At 48.3% G+C, this 18684-nt stretch overlaps 1 protein-coding gene across 1 annotated transcript; it reads right to left on the reverse strand.

The window, feature by feature from the left end:
- On the reverse strand, positions 1–18646 carry SDHC (succinate dehydrogenase complex subunit C). Its single transcript, XM_006115190.4, has 6 exons — positions 18550–18646; positions 10825–10881; positions 9081–9182; positions 8035–8096; positions 3656–3819; positions 1–1129 (listed from the first exon to the last, which is right to left on the reverse strand). Exons 1-6 carry the CDS (start codon positions 18567–18569, stop codon positions 1025–1027), a joined length of 510 nt encoding a protein of 169 aa, XP_006115252.2. The 5' UTR covers positions 18570–18646; the 3' UTR covers positions 1–1024.
- Between the last annotated feature and the right edge of the window lie 38 nt (positions 18647–18684).

Below are 18684 nucleotides of genomic sequence, written 5' to 3' on the forward strand. Positions count from 1 at the left end.
TACGGTGTGAAAGATCAAGCCTGCTTTACTGGGAAGGGTGGGTGTGTTACAAACACACATGCCGGCGTGACAGTGCACAGAGAGGTTGGGAGGGGGAGACTGTGGTGCTGGCAGTCCTCCAAAAGGTTCAAAGAACAGATTTATTTTCAGAGGAAAAAAAACAGATTTGATTGAAGACTCCAAAAATATACGGGTGCTTATCCTTCATCTGCTGGAAGAGCTGCGAACTGCTGCACAGAGCACTCTGAATTCAACACGCCCAGCCCCAAGCACTGGGCCCACTACAAGCTGCCCTCTCCGCACTGTGAAGCCCACAGGCTGCTGACTGCAGCAGAAAGCCAGATGCCAGCAGTTCAGCATTTTACCCAGGACAACATCTAATTCCCTCTTCCCCTTGCAAGCATCACGGGCGCTGGCGTCGGCGGCTCAGTCTGTGCCCGCTCTAGAACCAGCGCCAGCATCAATGGGGACAGTTGTCTTTTAAATGAGCCTACATGCATATGCTAGGCTAGAGGCACTCTCATCTCCTCCCCCAGCCCGGCTCAGGCCCAGTGAGGGGGCACACAGTGCCAGTATTGTCTCAAGCTTCAGGGCAGAGCAGAAACCAAGTCAACCAGAGTTAGTTTGAAAGCACAGCAATAATTAAGGAAGGCAACTCCTCTGAGCATGTTCTAGGTGGCTAAGAATCAACTGCTTATCAGCTGTCAGTTACCAGCTGCATGTGGCTACCTATAGCCTTGGACATCCTGGCCTGGGACACCTGCCCCGGCAGTCTAGAAGGGTGTTCTGGGATCTCACTGGGCTAGTGACAGCACTCAGGGCTAGTAATAAAACTCTGATCATTCACATGCCCTAAGAGAGGGGAAAGCACCATCTTGCCCCCAACAATTTAGTTACCTAGGAGTCTCTAGTCCCTTGTTCCTTCTGCCCTCCCCTCACACACACACAGAGCTCTGTCTGGACCGGATCACCAGATGAACCAAATCCTTGTAGAAGAAAGCAGGGCTTCACCAGGGAGGCACCGTCACATGGCAGCGAGTCCAGCAGAGGAAAGCAGAGTCAGGACCAGGACCAGGACTCCAGACTGATAGACTTGGGGAATCTTGAACCCTTTCCCCATGTCCCACATCTAGAGACAAAGAGAACAGAGAGACACTCAGCAAGGAATTAGAGTGTTCCACTTGGGCACTCGCCCAGTCTGTGGCTGAACCCCAGCATGCCAAGCCTCCCAAGCCCAGGGCAGTCAGAGCATTGCAGAAAATGGGCCAAGAACACGCCAGAGAAGGGAACAGCCCCTCTGGCAATGGAGATTCTGCATGGAGTATTGTGTTGACTGAAAATGGGAGGAAGTGCAGAGAACTGCTCAGGTGAGGCAGGGTCTATCACAAGACCTGTAGGAGTCTCTAGGGTAAGGGGTGCAGGCTGTGCACAATGGCAATGGGAGCCCCAGCACTTCAACTGGGCAGAGCACTAGAGATGCTGCTGCCAGGGATCACCCTGGGAACACCCTAGATAATCCAACAGAAATGAGCAACCTTTGATAACATCCTGTAGAGTTAGCTACAGTGATTCATTCATCACACAAATGACAAACCCTGTCCCAGTGAAACTGGGACCACCTGGTTTCTGACTGGCTATTAGTAATGCATGGAGGGGGCCGGCAGCAACAGACAAGCCTTGTCAGTTCCCAGATCTGCCACTGACTATCTGAATGACTTGGTGCCGGATACTTCAGTTTAAACTTTCTAAATATCCATTGGTGCTGGGGATCCAATCTGAGACAGTGGCCTGATTTCCAAAGATGCAGGGCAGCCTCAGCGCTAATCTTACAAAGGCACCTTTGGAAGAATAGGCCCCTGATGTCTGAGTAGGCAGCCAAAGTTAGTCCACACTCCAGAAAACTCTGGATATAATAGTTGCCATGTGCCTCAGCTCCCCATCTGTGCATGGGAACTTACTGATCCCATGCAGTAATACACCAAGGAGCTCCACAGCCCAGCTGAAATCAGTCACAGGAGGCATCTCCCCTACCAGTGGGGAATCTTACCAGAGCAACATTGCCTCTAACCTGGCCACCCATGCAGTCAGCCCTGTCCCGTCAAAGTCAGGGAATGCAGCGATCAGGAGTCATTTTCCTCAATGTCTTAACTTCTCTCTGACTGCACCTCTCTATCGGGGTTTGAATCAACCCTCAGTGTCAGATATGGACCAAATCGGTCACTTACTCTGCCGCTAGCCTGGCCAATGTAGGTCTGCTCCATTTCACACAGGAATTATCAGGTCATCAGAACACGTAGCTTAGCCATTTAGTGCACTAAGGGTGAAGAGAGCTGGGAATTTCACATGGATAGCCCTAGGATAACTGGTCTGATTTTGATACCTACCTTAATTTAGGCCTGGGTACTGAGCTCTCAAGTGGTGGAGCAACAGGAGTGCATGCACACACACCAGCAGCACTGCAGTTTATTCAATGAAAAGAAGCACCTAATGTAAGCATTACCATCCCCTGCCCCGCATTTGTGCCATGTAGCCATCCGGCTGGCCAGCTGTCAGCACTACTGGTTATTTTAAGATGGATTTGGAGGTAGTATCATTGCCTGTTTAATGTAAATGCACAGTTACAGTCTTTCAACCTGCATTTGACTCACAAGGCCCTAATGGGAAGGCTGTTAAGACTTGTTCTATTTGCTTGACAGCAACCCCAGGAGCAAACGGGGCTCAGCCAGCTGGATCAATGATAGAGCCCAGGGCCAGGCCTCATGTTCGCAGATGTAATCTGCAGTTCTCGGAGGATGCAAAATGGACAATGTTTGCAGCAGTGCCAGCCACACCAGGGTCATCCAGCCCCTCCAACTGAGGGATTTACGAACCACCCACACCTCACTCCTCAGGATGCCACGGATCATTGCAGGGACAGCTTTGCCAGTGCTTTCTGGGCTTTTTTCATTATAAGCATCTGGTAATGGCCAGTTCCAGAAGCAAGATACAAACTCTGAAGATCAATGCTTTATTACAGCAGCAGCGCTTTTGCTACCCAGGTGAGAACACAGGCCATGTCAATGCGTGCAGCACAAACCCATGTTTGAAGAACTGCATTCCCTGAGCCGTACTTCCCCTAGAGCAGAAGGGATCAGGTCACGCTATGAGCCAGCTGCCTTTGCAATTTTGTTTCTGTAAAACTAAATCTACTTGAAGTTGCAGAAACACAAGACAATTGCCATCTGCAGCAAAAGCAGCATTGCTTTTTCCCTCACTTTGCACAGCCAGTATTCTGTTTAGCTGGTTTTTAAATCTACAAAGCTCTTCTACGCTGAAACACTGTTTCCTAAGTTTCAACCCAGGGCAAAAATATTAAGGGTTGTTTTTTATCAAGAGACTACAATAGGTAAAATAATATTAATATATAATATGACTATTATGAGCTGATATTAACACTGGAAAAGAGTCATTTTGGAAAGTCTCACATCATCAGAAGACAATGACATTAAAAGCCAGGGATATTAAACAAGAGATTACACTTTCAGGAGTGCCAAAGGGACTTATGTCCGATTTCAAATGTGACTTAGGCACTTTTGAAAGTATTACCCCAGATGCTTACCCAACTCCCTGAACCTGCAGACACATACATATAAGCAACTCCGCCAAGACTACTCACAAGGTGTCGGATTCCATTCCAGGTGTGGTAGGTAAGGGGAAAAGCCAAAGCAAACTTAGCCGAGTAGATAAGAGCAGGCCCCAGGCTGAGCGACTTCACAAATTCCAGGTAATAGGGGAACTGTTCTGGGAGAATTAAGGCAGCCATGCCAAAGAGAGAGACTCCTGGAAAAGAAAGAATCCATAAATTGAACCAGCTGCCAATGTTAGCCAGCAGCTCACTCACCAAGCAAGAGAAAGCCTGGCAAGAGATTCGGCATTCCCCAGCTGGGAGCCAGGGGCTCCTACTCCCAGGGCCTGAAAAGCCAATGCTAACTCTCCACAAAATGAACCAACCTCTTCTCTCTCTCTCCTGGTTCCTCTGAACCAGTACAACATAACCTTTCACGTCCCTGGTGGGAGCTAACTGTTAAGGACTTGAGCAGGAGCGCCACCTGCTGAGAGAAGGGGACTGCTCCAGCCTTGCAGGGTGCCTACCCCCCTTTAATCCATTAACCAATTAAATGGGACTTTACATCCCTGGCTCCCACCAGGGAGCGGCCTTCAGATCTGCATGTCATCGTGAGGAGATGGAGTTACTTTGCTCCAGGAAAAGTCACTTTTTGCTCTGACACACTTGCACCTATGAGAACAATTCCAGTCACAGACTCAACTTGCTAAACAAATAGCAAGAGAATGCACGGTGTGAGGTCACCTTCTCATGTCAGACTGTTACCACCTGAAGTCAACAAGGCTATTAAGTACCTTACTATTGGCCCCAGTCTTGCCATCACTGATACATGTCAGTAACCAGACTGACTTCCAGTGACTGTTCCTGAGATTGCACTGACACACTCAAGCATTTGCAGAGTCAGGGCCTTAGACCACAAGCTAAAATACCTGGGAATGCAGGTTTCAGAGGACCCCCTCAAGGTGTGAAATTTAAGCGGGGAGCTCCTCCAGAGAGTCCTTGAGTCCGAAACAACAAGACAAAAATATCCACCCGCCAACCAAATGGACAGTTTATAAGGAGCCGAGCTAAGCCCAGCCCAATGGCATGTCCAGAGCTCTTCTGACATCAATGAAGAGGCTGGTGCACAAAGCCGGCTTGACAGGAGTACACTAGCATGAGAAGCAGTGGCAGTTTCTCTGTCACTTCTAGGCCAAAAGGCTTTTTAACAGATGGTGCTGCCAAAACGGGAGCGATCAATGAGAGAAGAGCTAGCCAAGCTGTGATTAATCCTCCATTCTGTAGAGCTTGATTGCTCGCCTCTGGTATGCTGGCTTGAGCAGCTCTATCGGCAGCAGTGCCAGCGCCATCCAAGCCAACTAGCTGCTTCCCCACTCAGCTACTTGTGGTTTCAATGACCTCTGTGTTTGCCTTGTGAAGTGCAGGAATCGAGGGCTCGTGTAATTGCTGGCCTGGCTGGTGAAAGGCTAGCTCCCAGCTCTGTTCCATTTTCTGGGCTGCACATCTGTCTGGCAAGACAGTGCAGCCAGTATGGGGTTACCCTTTGGATTGTAAAGCCTGGGGAGCAGGCCTCTTGCTGTTCCAATAGCAGAGGTTAACTGAGGGCTCATTCTGTCAGTGAGAAATAAAGCCTGTTTTACAGACAATGGCAATTCTGTGAGCTTGAACAACTCCTTGCAGGTCATTAGCAAGCTGGCTGCTGGCCAAGCCCCCCCATAGAAAGACAGGCATTTCCCAGCCCTCTGGCGAGTGGGCTAATTTTGGCCTGGTGAGGATGACCAACAGGACCACAAGGCTCGGACCATGTTGGCAAACCACCTCTCTACCTAGTACGGTGTCATTCCTCCTACTTTAGTATGACAGAGAAGGGCACATGGGCTAACTCAAAGGGCATCAGGAACGAACCCGCTGGGCTCAAAAGATATATTGCTCTGACGTAATTGAAATCCATCTGGGGTGATGTGCAGCAAGCACTCAAACGCTGCTGTGCTCAATGTAGCTCACTTCAGTAACTGAAATCAGACTGTGCAGCTCACGCTGCTGACATCTGGCACCTGGCTGGACCTTTAGCCTTTCTGCTGTGTGACAATAATGCTTAGCTGCACAGGTTACCAATTCTGGAGTTTAATCATGTGAAGGCCCAAGAGGGAGGCAGGGAGCAGAGGAAGACGCCATGGTCAGTTTCAAGCCTTGAGGCCCAACCTACACTAGACCCACTTCAAACAAGCAACTGTTTTAGGGAGTCCACCTGGAAGCAGCACCAAAGTTGCTAGTGCCTCTTTTAGCCAACCTTTAGTTAAACTCCCGCAACGGCAGAAACAGAGTGTTCTGGTTCTGACACACAAGCTTTGCTGTGGACTTCATTTCAGATTCCACCCACCTTATGGAAAGTGTGCGTGTGTGTATATATGTATTTGCGGGATTTAGCAGGTTGTCTCCCCACAAAGATATGCCCAGGCCAGCTTTAGGGGTTGATGGAGAGGGAGGACTGGTGAAGTTATTCATAGTAACCCCTCAGTCTCTCCCTTTCCATTTAGTTCTAAGGGCAGCAGTCCAAAACCACTAGAATTAAATTTGATACTGAGTCACCAGTAGGGAGTGAGGGGCACGGACTCATGCAAACCCATTAGTCATGGGTTTTCCTAAAACCTGCAGTCGTATCCCACTGCTTATTGCGGAAGATGCATTTCTGCTCTGAAAATACCTTGCAAGTCAGAACCACCCCCAAACATCTTGGCCTAACAGCACATCTATGCTGTGAGCAGCTGAGAGTCTCAGAGCTTGGGTCGACAGATTGGGGCTATGGTACTGAACACAGCTGTGTAGACCTTGCAGCCCACTCTGGTCCCTAGGCATCAGAGACTGAGCTGCAGCATCTACATAGCTCTTTTTAGCATGGCAGACTGAGTCTGTCGACTTGGGCTCCTAGACTGTGCTACAAGGGGGCCGCTTTACACTGCCAGAGAAGAGGGAAGGACAATAGGATAATGAGGGTCAGAGAAACTGCTAAGGTTTCAACATTAGGGTTTTGGTTAAATGGTACAAGGTCAAATTATCTGTCTGGACATGATTCAGCAGCCCCAATCTTGGTGCCACCTACTCCCCCACCCAGGGTGCACTACAGTGTCTTGGTAAGGGGCCCTAATTGGGAGGCAGCAGCTGTATTTCTCTAGGGCCTGCACCAATGAGATTCTGATCCACAACTAAGGCTCTTAGGCACTACAGTAATACAAATAATAAGTACCTACAAAAAGCTTAGAAAACCCATTTGAATTTTGGAAAGTATATTCTGAACTTGCGCGTTCATCTCATACCTGACAAGTGGCTTTCCCATGAGGGGCTCCCGCTTGGGGCCATTAATGGGAAGCCATGGCAAAGCAAAAGCCAACAACACTTTGCACTTACATACTACCACACCCCATCTGAGAGCAAGAAGAGTGAGACATCCCCAACACACAAAACAAAGCCCTGGAAGGGGAAGTGAATTGCTGTGCAAATTCAGGCAAGGAAGTGACAGATTTCAGACCCAAGGGCAGGTTTTCTGACTCCCAGTCTCCCATTCTCTAACCAATAGAAAATGCTGCCTCCTTGACTTTCCCAGAAAGGGGCACATGTACAGGGTACCAGGTCTGACAACCAACAGGGGTCTGGACACTAGTCTATAGAGCCTCATACAGATGCATAATTTATATTGACAAATATAAAGCAGATATCCACAGAGCTCTATGATGAGTCAAACCAGCAGGGCCATAGTCAGCAACCAGGCCAGGAACTGCAGCAGTGATAGCAAACACATGTCAGGCCGTTGCTTATAGCGATCCGCGCCCAGCCCAGGCAGCTCCTCTGGCACGGCTCTGCCCTGCCCCAGCAGTGTACATCTCCTGTCATGCCCTCACGCACACTACTGTAGCACAACAGCTATTAGTGAGCTTGGTGCACCCCAAATGGGAGGCAGGGGCACGCGATACAGCCACGCCAGAGAAGCTGAGTGGTGGTCACATATGCTGCTACTTTTCCCGCTGCAGTTCCTGATCCAGTCTCTGGCCCCAGCCCTGCTGGCCTCACTCATTGTTGCCAGAGTTTGGCAGTTCTGTGGATACAAATGGTGTATCAGCTCAGGGCTCTACTAGTGTACATGGCAAGACACAGCTTGCAGAAGGAAAAGAAGGAGATTAGAAGCTCTGGATAACTTCCCTACCAATTGCAATGGGTACTTATTTGCGCAGTCAGTGCAATCCACTACAAATCCCAGCTGTGGCAACTACAGCCGAAACACTGCAGCTGCTTGCCTTGAGGACAAAGAGAGAGGAGGTAATCAACTCAATCAAAGTCAAGTTGTCTCAGTAGTGGCTGCAAATGAAAGCTCTCTATGCTAATGCTGACCACAGCCCATCCACTACCAAAGGTACCTGAGGCAGAGAATCACACACCTGCACTCAATGCAATGCCAGTGCCACGGTGGGCGATAGACATCATCATGGGCAGAGACCACCTGCAAAACAACACACCATGTCAGAAAGATGAGCCACCGACGGTGCGCGGGTGATATGCAAACAGCACGTCTGAGGTGTCTGAAACATGCTAGAAGTGAGACAGTCTGGGGAGAAGCCTGATGTAATGCGAGGTTGAAGGGCATGCTGGCCTTCCAGACACACTGGAAACTCACGTAAACCTGCCGGAGAAGGGGCTCAGAGGCAGAGACATGACCGATCTGTACCCAGACAGCTCTGTGCTGCTGGCTGTATACGTCTGCACTCAGAATTATTCAAGGAATCTAGCCAGAAGGAAAGGAAAATGGATGGGGAATTTGCAGAGGTGTCTCAGGAATGACAAACCCCACTGGCAGGAATCCTGGGAGGGAGAAAGCCCGTGTTCACTGGGAGGGCATTAAGGGAGCAAGGATGGGGCAGAGCGCAAGGCTGTCACCAATTCAGAAGGGCAGGATAGGTTCAGGCTTCCCAATACATGGAGAGAAATGAGAATAATCTCAACACAACAGGCAATTCAGCACAGGAGACTCAGATCATGGGAACAACCCAAAGCAGAGACACTGGGCACTGAGAAGGAACAGTCTGGTGGCCTCACATGATTCCCCTCCTCTACCTCATGTCACCCTAACACCTTTGGACTCAGGTTTTTGGGGGAAATAATCCTTAGGCTTGATGTAGTGCCTTCCATCGGGGAGGTTAGAGGGCTCTGAAGACACTAACTAGATCTCCCAACCCCTTGAAGTAGGTCAGTCTTCATCTGTGCACTGGCAATAATAAAAAACTGTCACAAGTGGGAAAAGTAACAACCATGCCACCCATCCCCCAAAATTGTACTGTCCACAGGAGAGCTAGAAATACAACCCCGTTTCCCACTTCCCAGCTCTAGCCACAGGGTAGGTGTTTCATGATGTCTAAAGGGGAGGAAGCGGAAGGAAAGACATGGAGGGGTAAGCCCCCAGGCCCTCTGCCAGACTCTGGAGCTTTACTTGTAGATGGTGATATGAGGCGACATGGGACGGTTCGACTGGACGTTTTTATCCCAAACTTGAGCCATCTCCTCCTTTGCTGCCGTTCCCATGGGGACCACACTGGAACAAAAGGAGATGCGTGAAGTGAGAGGAGCAAAAGGAAGAGCAACAGAATTAAATGTTCTACCCTGTACCCACGGAACATCACTGTCTGAGCAGGGCTGTACCAGATCACTAGGGCAACATCAGAGGGGCATTTCACCTTGCAGAACTGCTACATCCCATGGGAGACACCTCACCCATCTCCACACCAGCACACGTCAAACACTGTCCATACATAATGCTGCTCCCACTGAGCAGCTTTGTGCTCTTTGCAGTTTTATCCCAAAGCAGGAAAACTACCTGAATCATGGGCATAGTTCTGACTATGGGGCCAGCTCATAACTGCCCTGCAAGTCAGCACCTAGAAAAAAAGAACTCAAGGGCAGAATAAAAATGACACCAGGTATGCATGAGCCCAAGGAAGACATAGTGAGACTACGAGTAAGACTGGAGATGATGCCAGGGAAGCAGGCTATTGACATGAATTCATATCTACAAATGCCATCAGCGGTCAGCATCAAGCACACAACTTAAACATTACAGCTTTAAAAAGGACTGCCCATAAATACACCCGTGTTAGCCCATCCACAGCCTTAACCAAAAAGGGAAAGAAAGGCTTTGTAACGTGTTTAGAAGGGTAACAAAATGGGGCCCTGGTGCACTTATGGGGTGGAGGGAGAGTTTCAAACTCTTAAACTTCTGCTAATCTCAACTGCAGGAATGCAGCACGGATCACTCAAAAAACAAGAGGCAAAAGAGGCAGGCACAGCTCTCAACATTTCATAATAAATGGAGAGAAAGTGTTATGCTCAGTTCCATACTGATATCCCCAACGCCCCCAACCTGAGAAGCACCATCCGCAGCCAAGTCGGACTATTAGTGATCTGATAACACGTTATATAATGCTGATACCATGCAACCTGCTCTTTACTGCCATGGTAATTGCACGCTGTACCAAAGAAAGACCTTGTAATTTTATGTTCCCGAGATAACTCGGCAATTACACTTACAGCCTGATTTAGCAAAAAAACAAAATAACAGCTTCCCCCACCCCCTAAGCCCGGTGATGGGAGCTGGGAAGGTTTCTGTTGACCATACCTTTGTTAAGTATAAAGTTACTGTGTACACTGCACTGCAGCGTACACAGAATGACATTGAAATGGAGCCGTGATGGGCAAAGCACAGGGATGCAACACAGTCACTGATGTACCTGTATGACATGCAAATCCCAGTCAATGCTGCCCCCAGAACACACTATGCCAAAGGCCCTTCCAGACTCCTCTAAAATGAGCCTGCTTTTATTCCAGCTACACTATTGTAATCCAACTGTGTCTGTACACGTACATGCTCATCACTGACCCATTCAGTAACTGCCAGTTTCAGGACTAACACACTCCCCGGCCTCCAGCAAGGAATTTATTTTATCCATGGACATAATTAGTACCTCACAAGGGAAACACCTGCAGGCTATTTAACTAGCCATATATTTATCATGCAATGACATAGTAAATACCCTGCCAATACACGGCACCAGCCAGATATTTGAATGGTTAGAATTGGTAACCAAGCAGAATATATATATACACAGTGTAGTCTTAGAAGGGATCCCTTACGGAGAAAAATTAAAGGAATTAATTCCTATAAAATCTCAGAAACTCACTGTCGCACAGAAAGGCTGGGGCCAAGCCGAGTCCACAGGCAACGCTGACCCACGTGTCTGCAAAAGAAAAGACCAGAAGAGCTCTGTCAATATTGGATAGACAAAGCAAGGGGTAAATGCATACAACATTGGAGCATTTTTATAACCAGGAATTGAGGAAACTGTAATGCCTGATGTTTTAAGAGTGAATTGTGAGGGATGAGGAATTATTTTTAACATCACTTGTAACGCCGACCCTCGCTATTAGCTAGACTCTCCAGTCTCTGTCCAAGGGTTCACTCTTTATGATACCCTGTAATTACCATACTGAGCTGTAATACCTTCCTAATAAGACAGGCATAAACAGCACTCTGCACTAACAGCGAGGCTGACGCAGGCCATTCTTCACTCTCAGGAGAAGCAATTATGAGGGCCGGGAAGGAAATGTCCCCAAAAGACGTGCCTGCCAAGCAGTATGAAAAGAACGGTTCAGACTACAGCTCTTCAAGCATCTGTAATAAAGAGATCACCAGCTTTCCTCCTAAAAGCTCTTTTTCATTATATTGTTTCACTCTCGCTATTCGTTATTCTCCGTGTGTTAGTAAGATGGCAGGTCAATGCCACAGCCCAATGCACACAGTATTTCAAGCACATCAACACTGGAGGTGGGAGGTAAATAAGGTTTTTATGGTCTCCAAAGCAGTGGGAGCCATTCTCTACAGATCAATTGTAGTAATTGTGACTCTGACATTCAAGGGCATTTCTCCAGCAAGAAGGGCAGACTCTGATCCAGCCACAGCTGAAGAGTTTGCAGATGTGGGTTGGAATCTACAGCACCCGCTCTCTCTCTCTCTCTCCAGAGAAACTGTCAAGGACAAGGCACAAAAGACAGCACTGCATTTCCTGGTGACATGATTAGAATTAAGTGTATAACAACACTCCCCACTTTCATCTACAGCACATTGACAAACACTAATTAACCCTCAGATGCATGCAAACTGTGTCTGCTCCAGCATCTCAAGAAATCTCTCACTGTTTCATTAACACCAGTCAGTAAACACAGCACCAACATTTAACTATCCCCCAGCAGATCTGGAAAACATAGTGGTAAAAACACCTGGGCACCAGACCCCCAACAGGATGTCATAGGTCCATTGACCTCAACTATGCTGTAAAAGTTTGCATAAATCAAGACTCTGGCTCCTGGATACCATTTACAGTAGAGATGGGCAAAATACGGCCCGTCAAACCTTTGGATATGAACTGCCATGATACTCTGGGCTGCCAATATATCATGGACCAGTGGGACCCTCAGGCAGGCTCCCTGCCTGCTGTGCCCCCGCATGCCACTCAATGCAGCCAGCTGCTGGAGTCATCTGAATCTGCACAGCACACACCTCTTGGGGAAAGGAGGAAGTAGGAGCTGCCTGGACTGTGCTTGAAGCACAGGTAGCACATGGAGAATCCACCCTTCAAGGGGTGTGCAACCCAGAGATATACAAGGGTACACGCCTCCCAGCCAGAGCCAAAACTCTCTGCACCCCTTCCTGCATGCCTGTTCCAGATCACAACCCCCTCCCAGACCCTGCACACCCCTCCTACATCCACCCACCAGGTCAAAACCCTATCCTGCATCCATACCCCCTCCCCATGTTCCCTCCTGCAGTCCAATCCTAAGCTCCCTTCTGCACCCAAATTCCATCCAAGACCCCATATCTCCTCCATTAATTATCACAGGAAAGTGCAGCCCTTGATCACTTACCAAATTCTTGGGAGTGGCCTCCCTATCAAAAATTATTGCCCACCCCGATCTACACAAATATCAGAACAAGAAAGGTTTTAAAAAAAACAGAAATGACAGCGGACACAAAACGATAGCACTGATGGCTCTGCACTCTCAGGATCAGCCTCATTTTACAATTTAGTCTTTAGTGCAAGGGCCCTCTTTTTATTGTGTTTATAGAGCGCCTAGTTCAACAGCACCATAGCCCGTGCCTGGGGTCCCTAGACACTACTGCAATTAAAAATAAAACAAAGGGAAACATCACACAGTCGTACAATGACCTGACCATGGTCACATCGTGAGTTAGCTGGCATTAGAAATTCAGAACCTCTGTCTCCTGAGATCAATTCACTATGCCCTATTAATATACACACTGTCTGGGATAATCTAGTTTATAGTTGCTCTGTGCTCGGATCCCAATACAGTTCTCTGGAGCGTCTTTCATTATGAAGCTATGGTAATGACAAAGAGAATTACTATGACAACAGACTTTTAAGGATGAGAGCTCCCAATGTGGCCAGATTCCTCCCATCATCCCACTCCAACTTCTTTCAGTGAAAGATTTTTCTGGAAGCTGGAGGAAAACTGAACAAGGAACACAGCCAAACAAATCTGGCATTTCTGCAGTCAGGAGAGGAAGGAGGATCTAGAGCAGCCATGGTCAGCCTAGGCTTATGAGTGGGCAGAATGAGTGACCCTCCATCTCAGTAGGCCACAAGAGTGTTGTAACCAAGATAGGGTAGTTTTGCTAACTGTGCTTGCATACCTAGAATTTGCAAGGTGCGCTGACTGAACCTTAGCAGCACTTTCAATGACCGAGAGCCATGTGCTTGCTCTGCATGCAATGTTGTGTGGAATCCGCATGCACCTCACTTAACGTGCCTTTACTAAAGTGACATACATGTAAAGCAATACCAGCAGGAAAAAGCTATGCAGCTGGAAACCAGTGGAATCTAGCTACTCTGCCACAGACAATAGTAAACAAAATATCTTGTGGGCCACACACAGAACCCTGTTCCTTGAATCAGTATGGCTTGAGGCCATCCCAAGGCACAACCGACACAACCTTTGTGGTACAATTCAGAAGTGCTGAGAGCAACAGAAAGAACTGCTCATGGCATTCATCGACCTAATCAAGGCCTTTCACGCTATTAATCCTGATGCGCTATGGAAGATACTATGTAGATCTCATTGTCCACAGACATTTATTTCCATCATCAGACCGTTCTATGATGGAATGGCTGCCACCATTCTGTGCAACAGCTCAGAGACCAAACTATTCATCATTTGCACTGTTGTCAAGCAAGGCCATGTCACTGCTCCAACATTCTTCACCATTTATCTTGCCTCGATCTTGATTCTCATCCACGACTACTTTCCTGATGGAATCTGGATTGGGCATGTAACGTGTAGCCGAGTACACAATTAACTGGTAAACCCAAGTGTATCAGTTAATCTTATCAACTACTTGCACTTCCCCACCCCTCCTTGCTGCCTCTGTATCAGATAATATTTTGTGTGGTTACACGACTATTCAATTAATGACTAACATCCCTAATCTGGATTAAATATTCTATGGATGGACAACAATTCAAAGAAAATTTAAGATCACTAGAGCTGGCATCACTGACAGCCTGCAGATAATTGTGTCATCTTTACACACATAGATGCCAACTTGCAAAGTACCCTACATCTTTTCTGCAGAAGCCTATTACAGCTGAGGTCTCTCTCAACATCAGGAAAACCATGGTTTTCTACCAGCTCTTACCTGCACAAACTACTCTTCTTACTCCACAAATCACCACTGGTGGAAAATCCTTAGAAAATGTGGACCATTTTCCATACCTTGGCAGCCACCTCTCCCACACAGCCAGCACTGAGACAGAAATCAAAGACAGGATCTGCTGTACTAGCACATCGCTAAACACGTTTTCAATGACAGGGATCTGCAAACAGGCACCAAGATCTTGGTTTACAAGGCAGTTGTCATCTCCACCCTTCTCTACATGGCTTAAAAGACATCTCAATCTAAAGACATCATCTCAGTCAGCTGGAGTGGTTCCAGTACCAATGCCTCAGGAGGATTCTTGGGATCACCCGGAAAGACCACATCAGCAACTTAAAAGGACAGATCATGAAACATCAACTGTGCAGGTTTGGGCACTGAGTGCCTGACACTTGCCTCCCAAAGCAAGTACTCTTCTTGGTTAAGTCAAGGATGACAGGATCGTAGAGGGCAGGGGAAGCACTTCAAGTACACACCAACCCAACTGGGAGGACTTGAACACAGCGGTGCCATACTATACATCAAGCCACACCCATTCTTTGGAGAACAGGCTGCTCTGAAAACAGAAAAGCAACAGAGGAGAAAAGAAAGGCACAATACTCCAGCAAACAACTTTGCCTCCTCCAAGAATACCCGTCACTTCTGTGGGAAAATCTGCAGGGCACAAACTGAGCTCCTCAGCAGCCTAAAAGGCCCTCAATAAACCCTTGTGGCAGACATCATCCTTGTATTGAGAAATAGCCAAAGAAGAAGAGTTATAGACCATGCTCAAGTCACCTCTTAAACATCTCTTCAATAAACTAAATAATTAAAAATCCTTTTGTCTTCCACTGTAAGGCAAAGCTTTCCAGCACTCAAATCACTCTTATGGCTCTTCTTGAACTTCTTCCAATTTTTCAACAATCTTTCTAAAGCAGGACACCAAAACTGGACACTATTCCTTTACTGGTCTCATTAGCACCACAGACTACAATGAGATCTACTCTTCTCATCTGCTAGAGGAAACTAGATCTCATATGAACACTGAAAGCACATTCCTAGGGCACTGACAAATTCACAGCCAAGAAAAACATCACAGACCACAAAATATTGTCTTTTGTGTACTTTTATTTTTACTCTATACTGTACAGATTTCATAGAGAAGACCAGCATTTCTCAAACAGAGTCTTTAACCAAAGGAAGTTTCCAGGAGGACGAAGGATCACAAGGTTATTTTAAAGGGGGGACCTGCAGTATTGCCACCCTTCCTTCTGGCCAAGGACCCAGCTCTGAAGGCAGAACTAAATGTGGCAATACCATAGTAGGGATGTAAAATCCAGTTTAATCAGATTATATTTAATGTTTAAATAGTAAATCAGTTAACTGCTTAAATTGGAACGGGAGGAGAGGGGCGCCAGCCGGGCTGGAACACCGCCCCACCGCGTCCTCCAGCCTGGCCAGGCCTGCCACGCCACAGGCTGCTCCAGTCAGGCTGAGCCAGCGGAGCCTCACCCACAGTACAATGGGGGCTGCTCAGGCCAGACTAGAGCCACCGCACTGCAACACAGGTGGATGCTGGGAGCTGCTCCAGCCCGGCTGCCCATGGAGCAGCCCCCTGCCCATGGTGTGGTGGACCCTATCCATTCCATAGGACATGATATTTCATTATTTTGACACGATCGCTACGTCTATACTGGCATGATTTTCCGGAAATGCTTTTAATAGAAAAGTTTTCCGTTAAAAGCATTTTCAGAAAAGCGCGTCTAGATTAGCAGGACGCTTTCCACAAAAGCACTTTTGCGGAAAAGCGTCCGTGGCCAATCTAGACGCCATTTTCGCAATCGGGGCTTTTTTGCGGAAAACAAATCTCTGCTGTCTACACTAGCCCTTTAGCGCCAAAGTTTTTTGGAAGAAGACTTTTGCCCAAACGGGAGCAGCATAGTATTTCCGCAAAAGCACTGACTATCTTACATGACATCGTCAGTGCTTTTGCAGAAATTCAAGCAGCCAGTGTAGACAGCTGGCAAGTTTTTCCGCAAAAGCAGATGATTTTGCGGAAAAACTTGCCAGTCTAGACACAGCCATAGTGACTGCAGCAGTGGCAATAAATGAAAACAGTCACAGATATACCTGGTGCTTAGCCATCTATCCTGTGCTGTTTAATACTACGTTATGATACCCTTAGAGGTGATCTGAACGTGGAGAAGTGCTTGGTTTTGTAGGAGCTGTTGGAGATTTGTTTTTTCCCCTCTAATTTATGACCAATGAAAAGGCCAAAATAATTACACTTGTCAAACCTTAGTGGGGACAGAGTTATACCAACATAAAAGTGTCTTATACTCGATTATTGTAGCTGCAATGCCTAATAACCTGGGACTAAAGCATGTGAGGTAATATCTTTTATGTGAGCAAGTCTGAAAAAGAACTCTCTGTAAGCTCTGAAGCAGGGGTAGGCAAAGAGCCCTCTACGGGCCAAAAGCCAGTGGATCCGGCTGTGGCTGCCCTGCCACTGCCCCACCCCCAGGCCAATCAGGGCCTGGGGACAGGTAACCGCGCTACGGCTATGTCTACACTCGCAGCATCTTGCACAAGTACAGCCATTCTTGCGCAAGAATCCACAGAGCATCCACACTGCCCGCCCACTCTTGCGCAAGGAAATTTACAGTACGGCGTGGTAAGAGAGGGCTTCTTGCACAAGAACTACGCTTTTTTACCAGGTGTAAGCCCTCTTGCACAGGAGCTCTTGCGCAAGAGGGCAGTGTGGACGCTCAGCAGGGATTTCTTGTACAAGAAACCCCTATGGCTAAAAGGGCCATCAGCGCTTTCTTGCGGAAGAGAGCATCCACACAGCCATGTGCACTCTTGTGCAAAAGCACAGCTCACACGTGGCAGTGTGGACGTGTTCTTGCGCAGAACTTCTTGCACAAGAACCCTTGGGCAAGATGTTCTTGCGCAAGAAGCCGCCAGTGTAGACAAAGCCAAAGTCTCCTTGCTCCCACAAAAGCACACGGCGACTAGAGAAACGCAACGGCTGTTTTAAAACAGCAGGCATTTCTCTAAGGGTCGGGGAGGGAAAGACTTCTTGCGCTCCCCACCCCAGGCCAATCTAGGGGCGGGGGGAGCACAAGAAGACTCCTGGCCCCACCCCTTCTGCCCAAGGCCCCACCCCTTCTGGGGTGGCCAGGACCACTTCAGAAATTTCTGGAAAAAAAATATATTTTCAAAACAAAATTAAAAATTTTAAAAATTATTGCCCATCCCTGCTCCATAGAGTCTCTCTCTCTCTCACCCACCAGCAGAACAGGTCCAGGAAATGTTAATTATCTGACCCACCCGACCTCCCTCATACCAGGATAAATTATTCCCCTTCTCATATCAGGATAAGTTGCACCAGTAGAACTCTGCTCACACTAGTATGATTTAAACCACATATCCTAAACTAGCAAAAAAAAAATCTCAGAGGAGTAGCTGTGTTCATTGTTTTTAAAGTTACAAACAACCAGTCCTGTGGCACCTTAGAGACTAATAAAAATGTGCATAACTATAGTGTCATGCGCTTTCATGGGCAAAACCCACTTCTCCAGATGAAGTTAAGTGGAGGAGGGAAAAAAGCTCCTCTGAAGCAGCTGAGACCTCCTGAGGTCTCTTGCAGCCCTGTGAGTCTATGAAGAAGCGTGTTTTGCTCAGGACACTATATATGTTTGTTAGTCTCTAAGCCGCCACTCGTTTCCAAACCAGTAGAGTTATAACCGTACAATGTCCGTGTGGGCCTGTACAAGCCCTTACTCCGTTATAAGAGACAGGGCCGGTCTGCCCAGGCATCAGGCCCAGCTCACTTAAACCTCCCTCCACCTGCCAGAGCCTGCGGGGCACAGACGGTGCCGTTGAACTCTCCCTCGCAGAACGTGCCGCCCTGAGGACGCGGGGCGCGTGCTGAACGGCCGGACGGGCACGGTCCTGGCGCCCCCCGCCCCCCGATTCAGGGAGGCTCGAAGCCGCTGCGTGAGGGGGAGGCAGGGGACGGGGGAGGCTCCCGGGGCGCAGCCACAGTTCCGTCGGCAGCAACTCCGCCCCCGGCCCCCTCCCAACTCCAACCGCAGCCTCGCCCCGCCGCCCGCCCCCGGGTCTCCCCCATCCCCGCCCCGCTACCCGAGCGCACCAAGTCTCCACCGCCCCTCCCCGCGCTCCTAGACGTCACCTCAGCAAGGCGGCCGCCATCTTGAAGCGTTCCAGAGTCCGGAAATGACCTCATAGATAGAGGGTACGCCTTCCTGACCTACTTCCGCTCCCGCAGGGGGCGGGGCTTCTCCCCCATCGCCCCAGCTGTGCCCTG

This window comes from Pelodiscus sinensis, chromosome 24, assembly GCF_049634645.1.
Source record: "Pelodiscus sinensis isolate JC-2024 chromosome 24, ASM4963464v1, whole genome shotgun sequence".
NCBI lineage: Eukaryota > Metazoa > Chordata > Testudines > Trionychidae > Pelodiscus > Pelodiscus sinensis.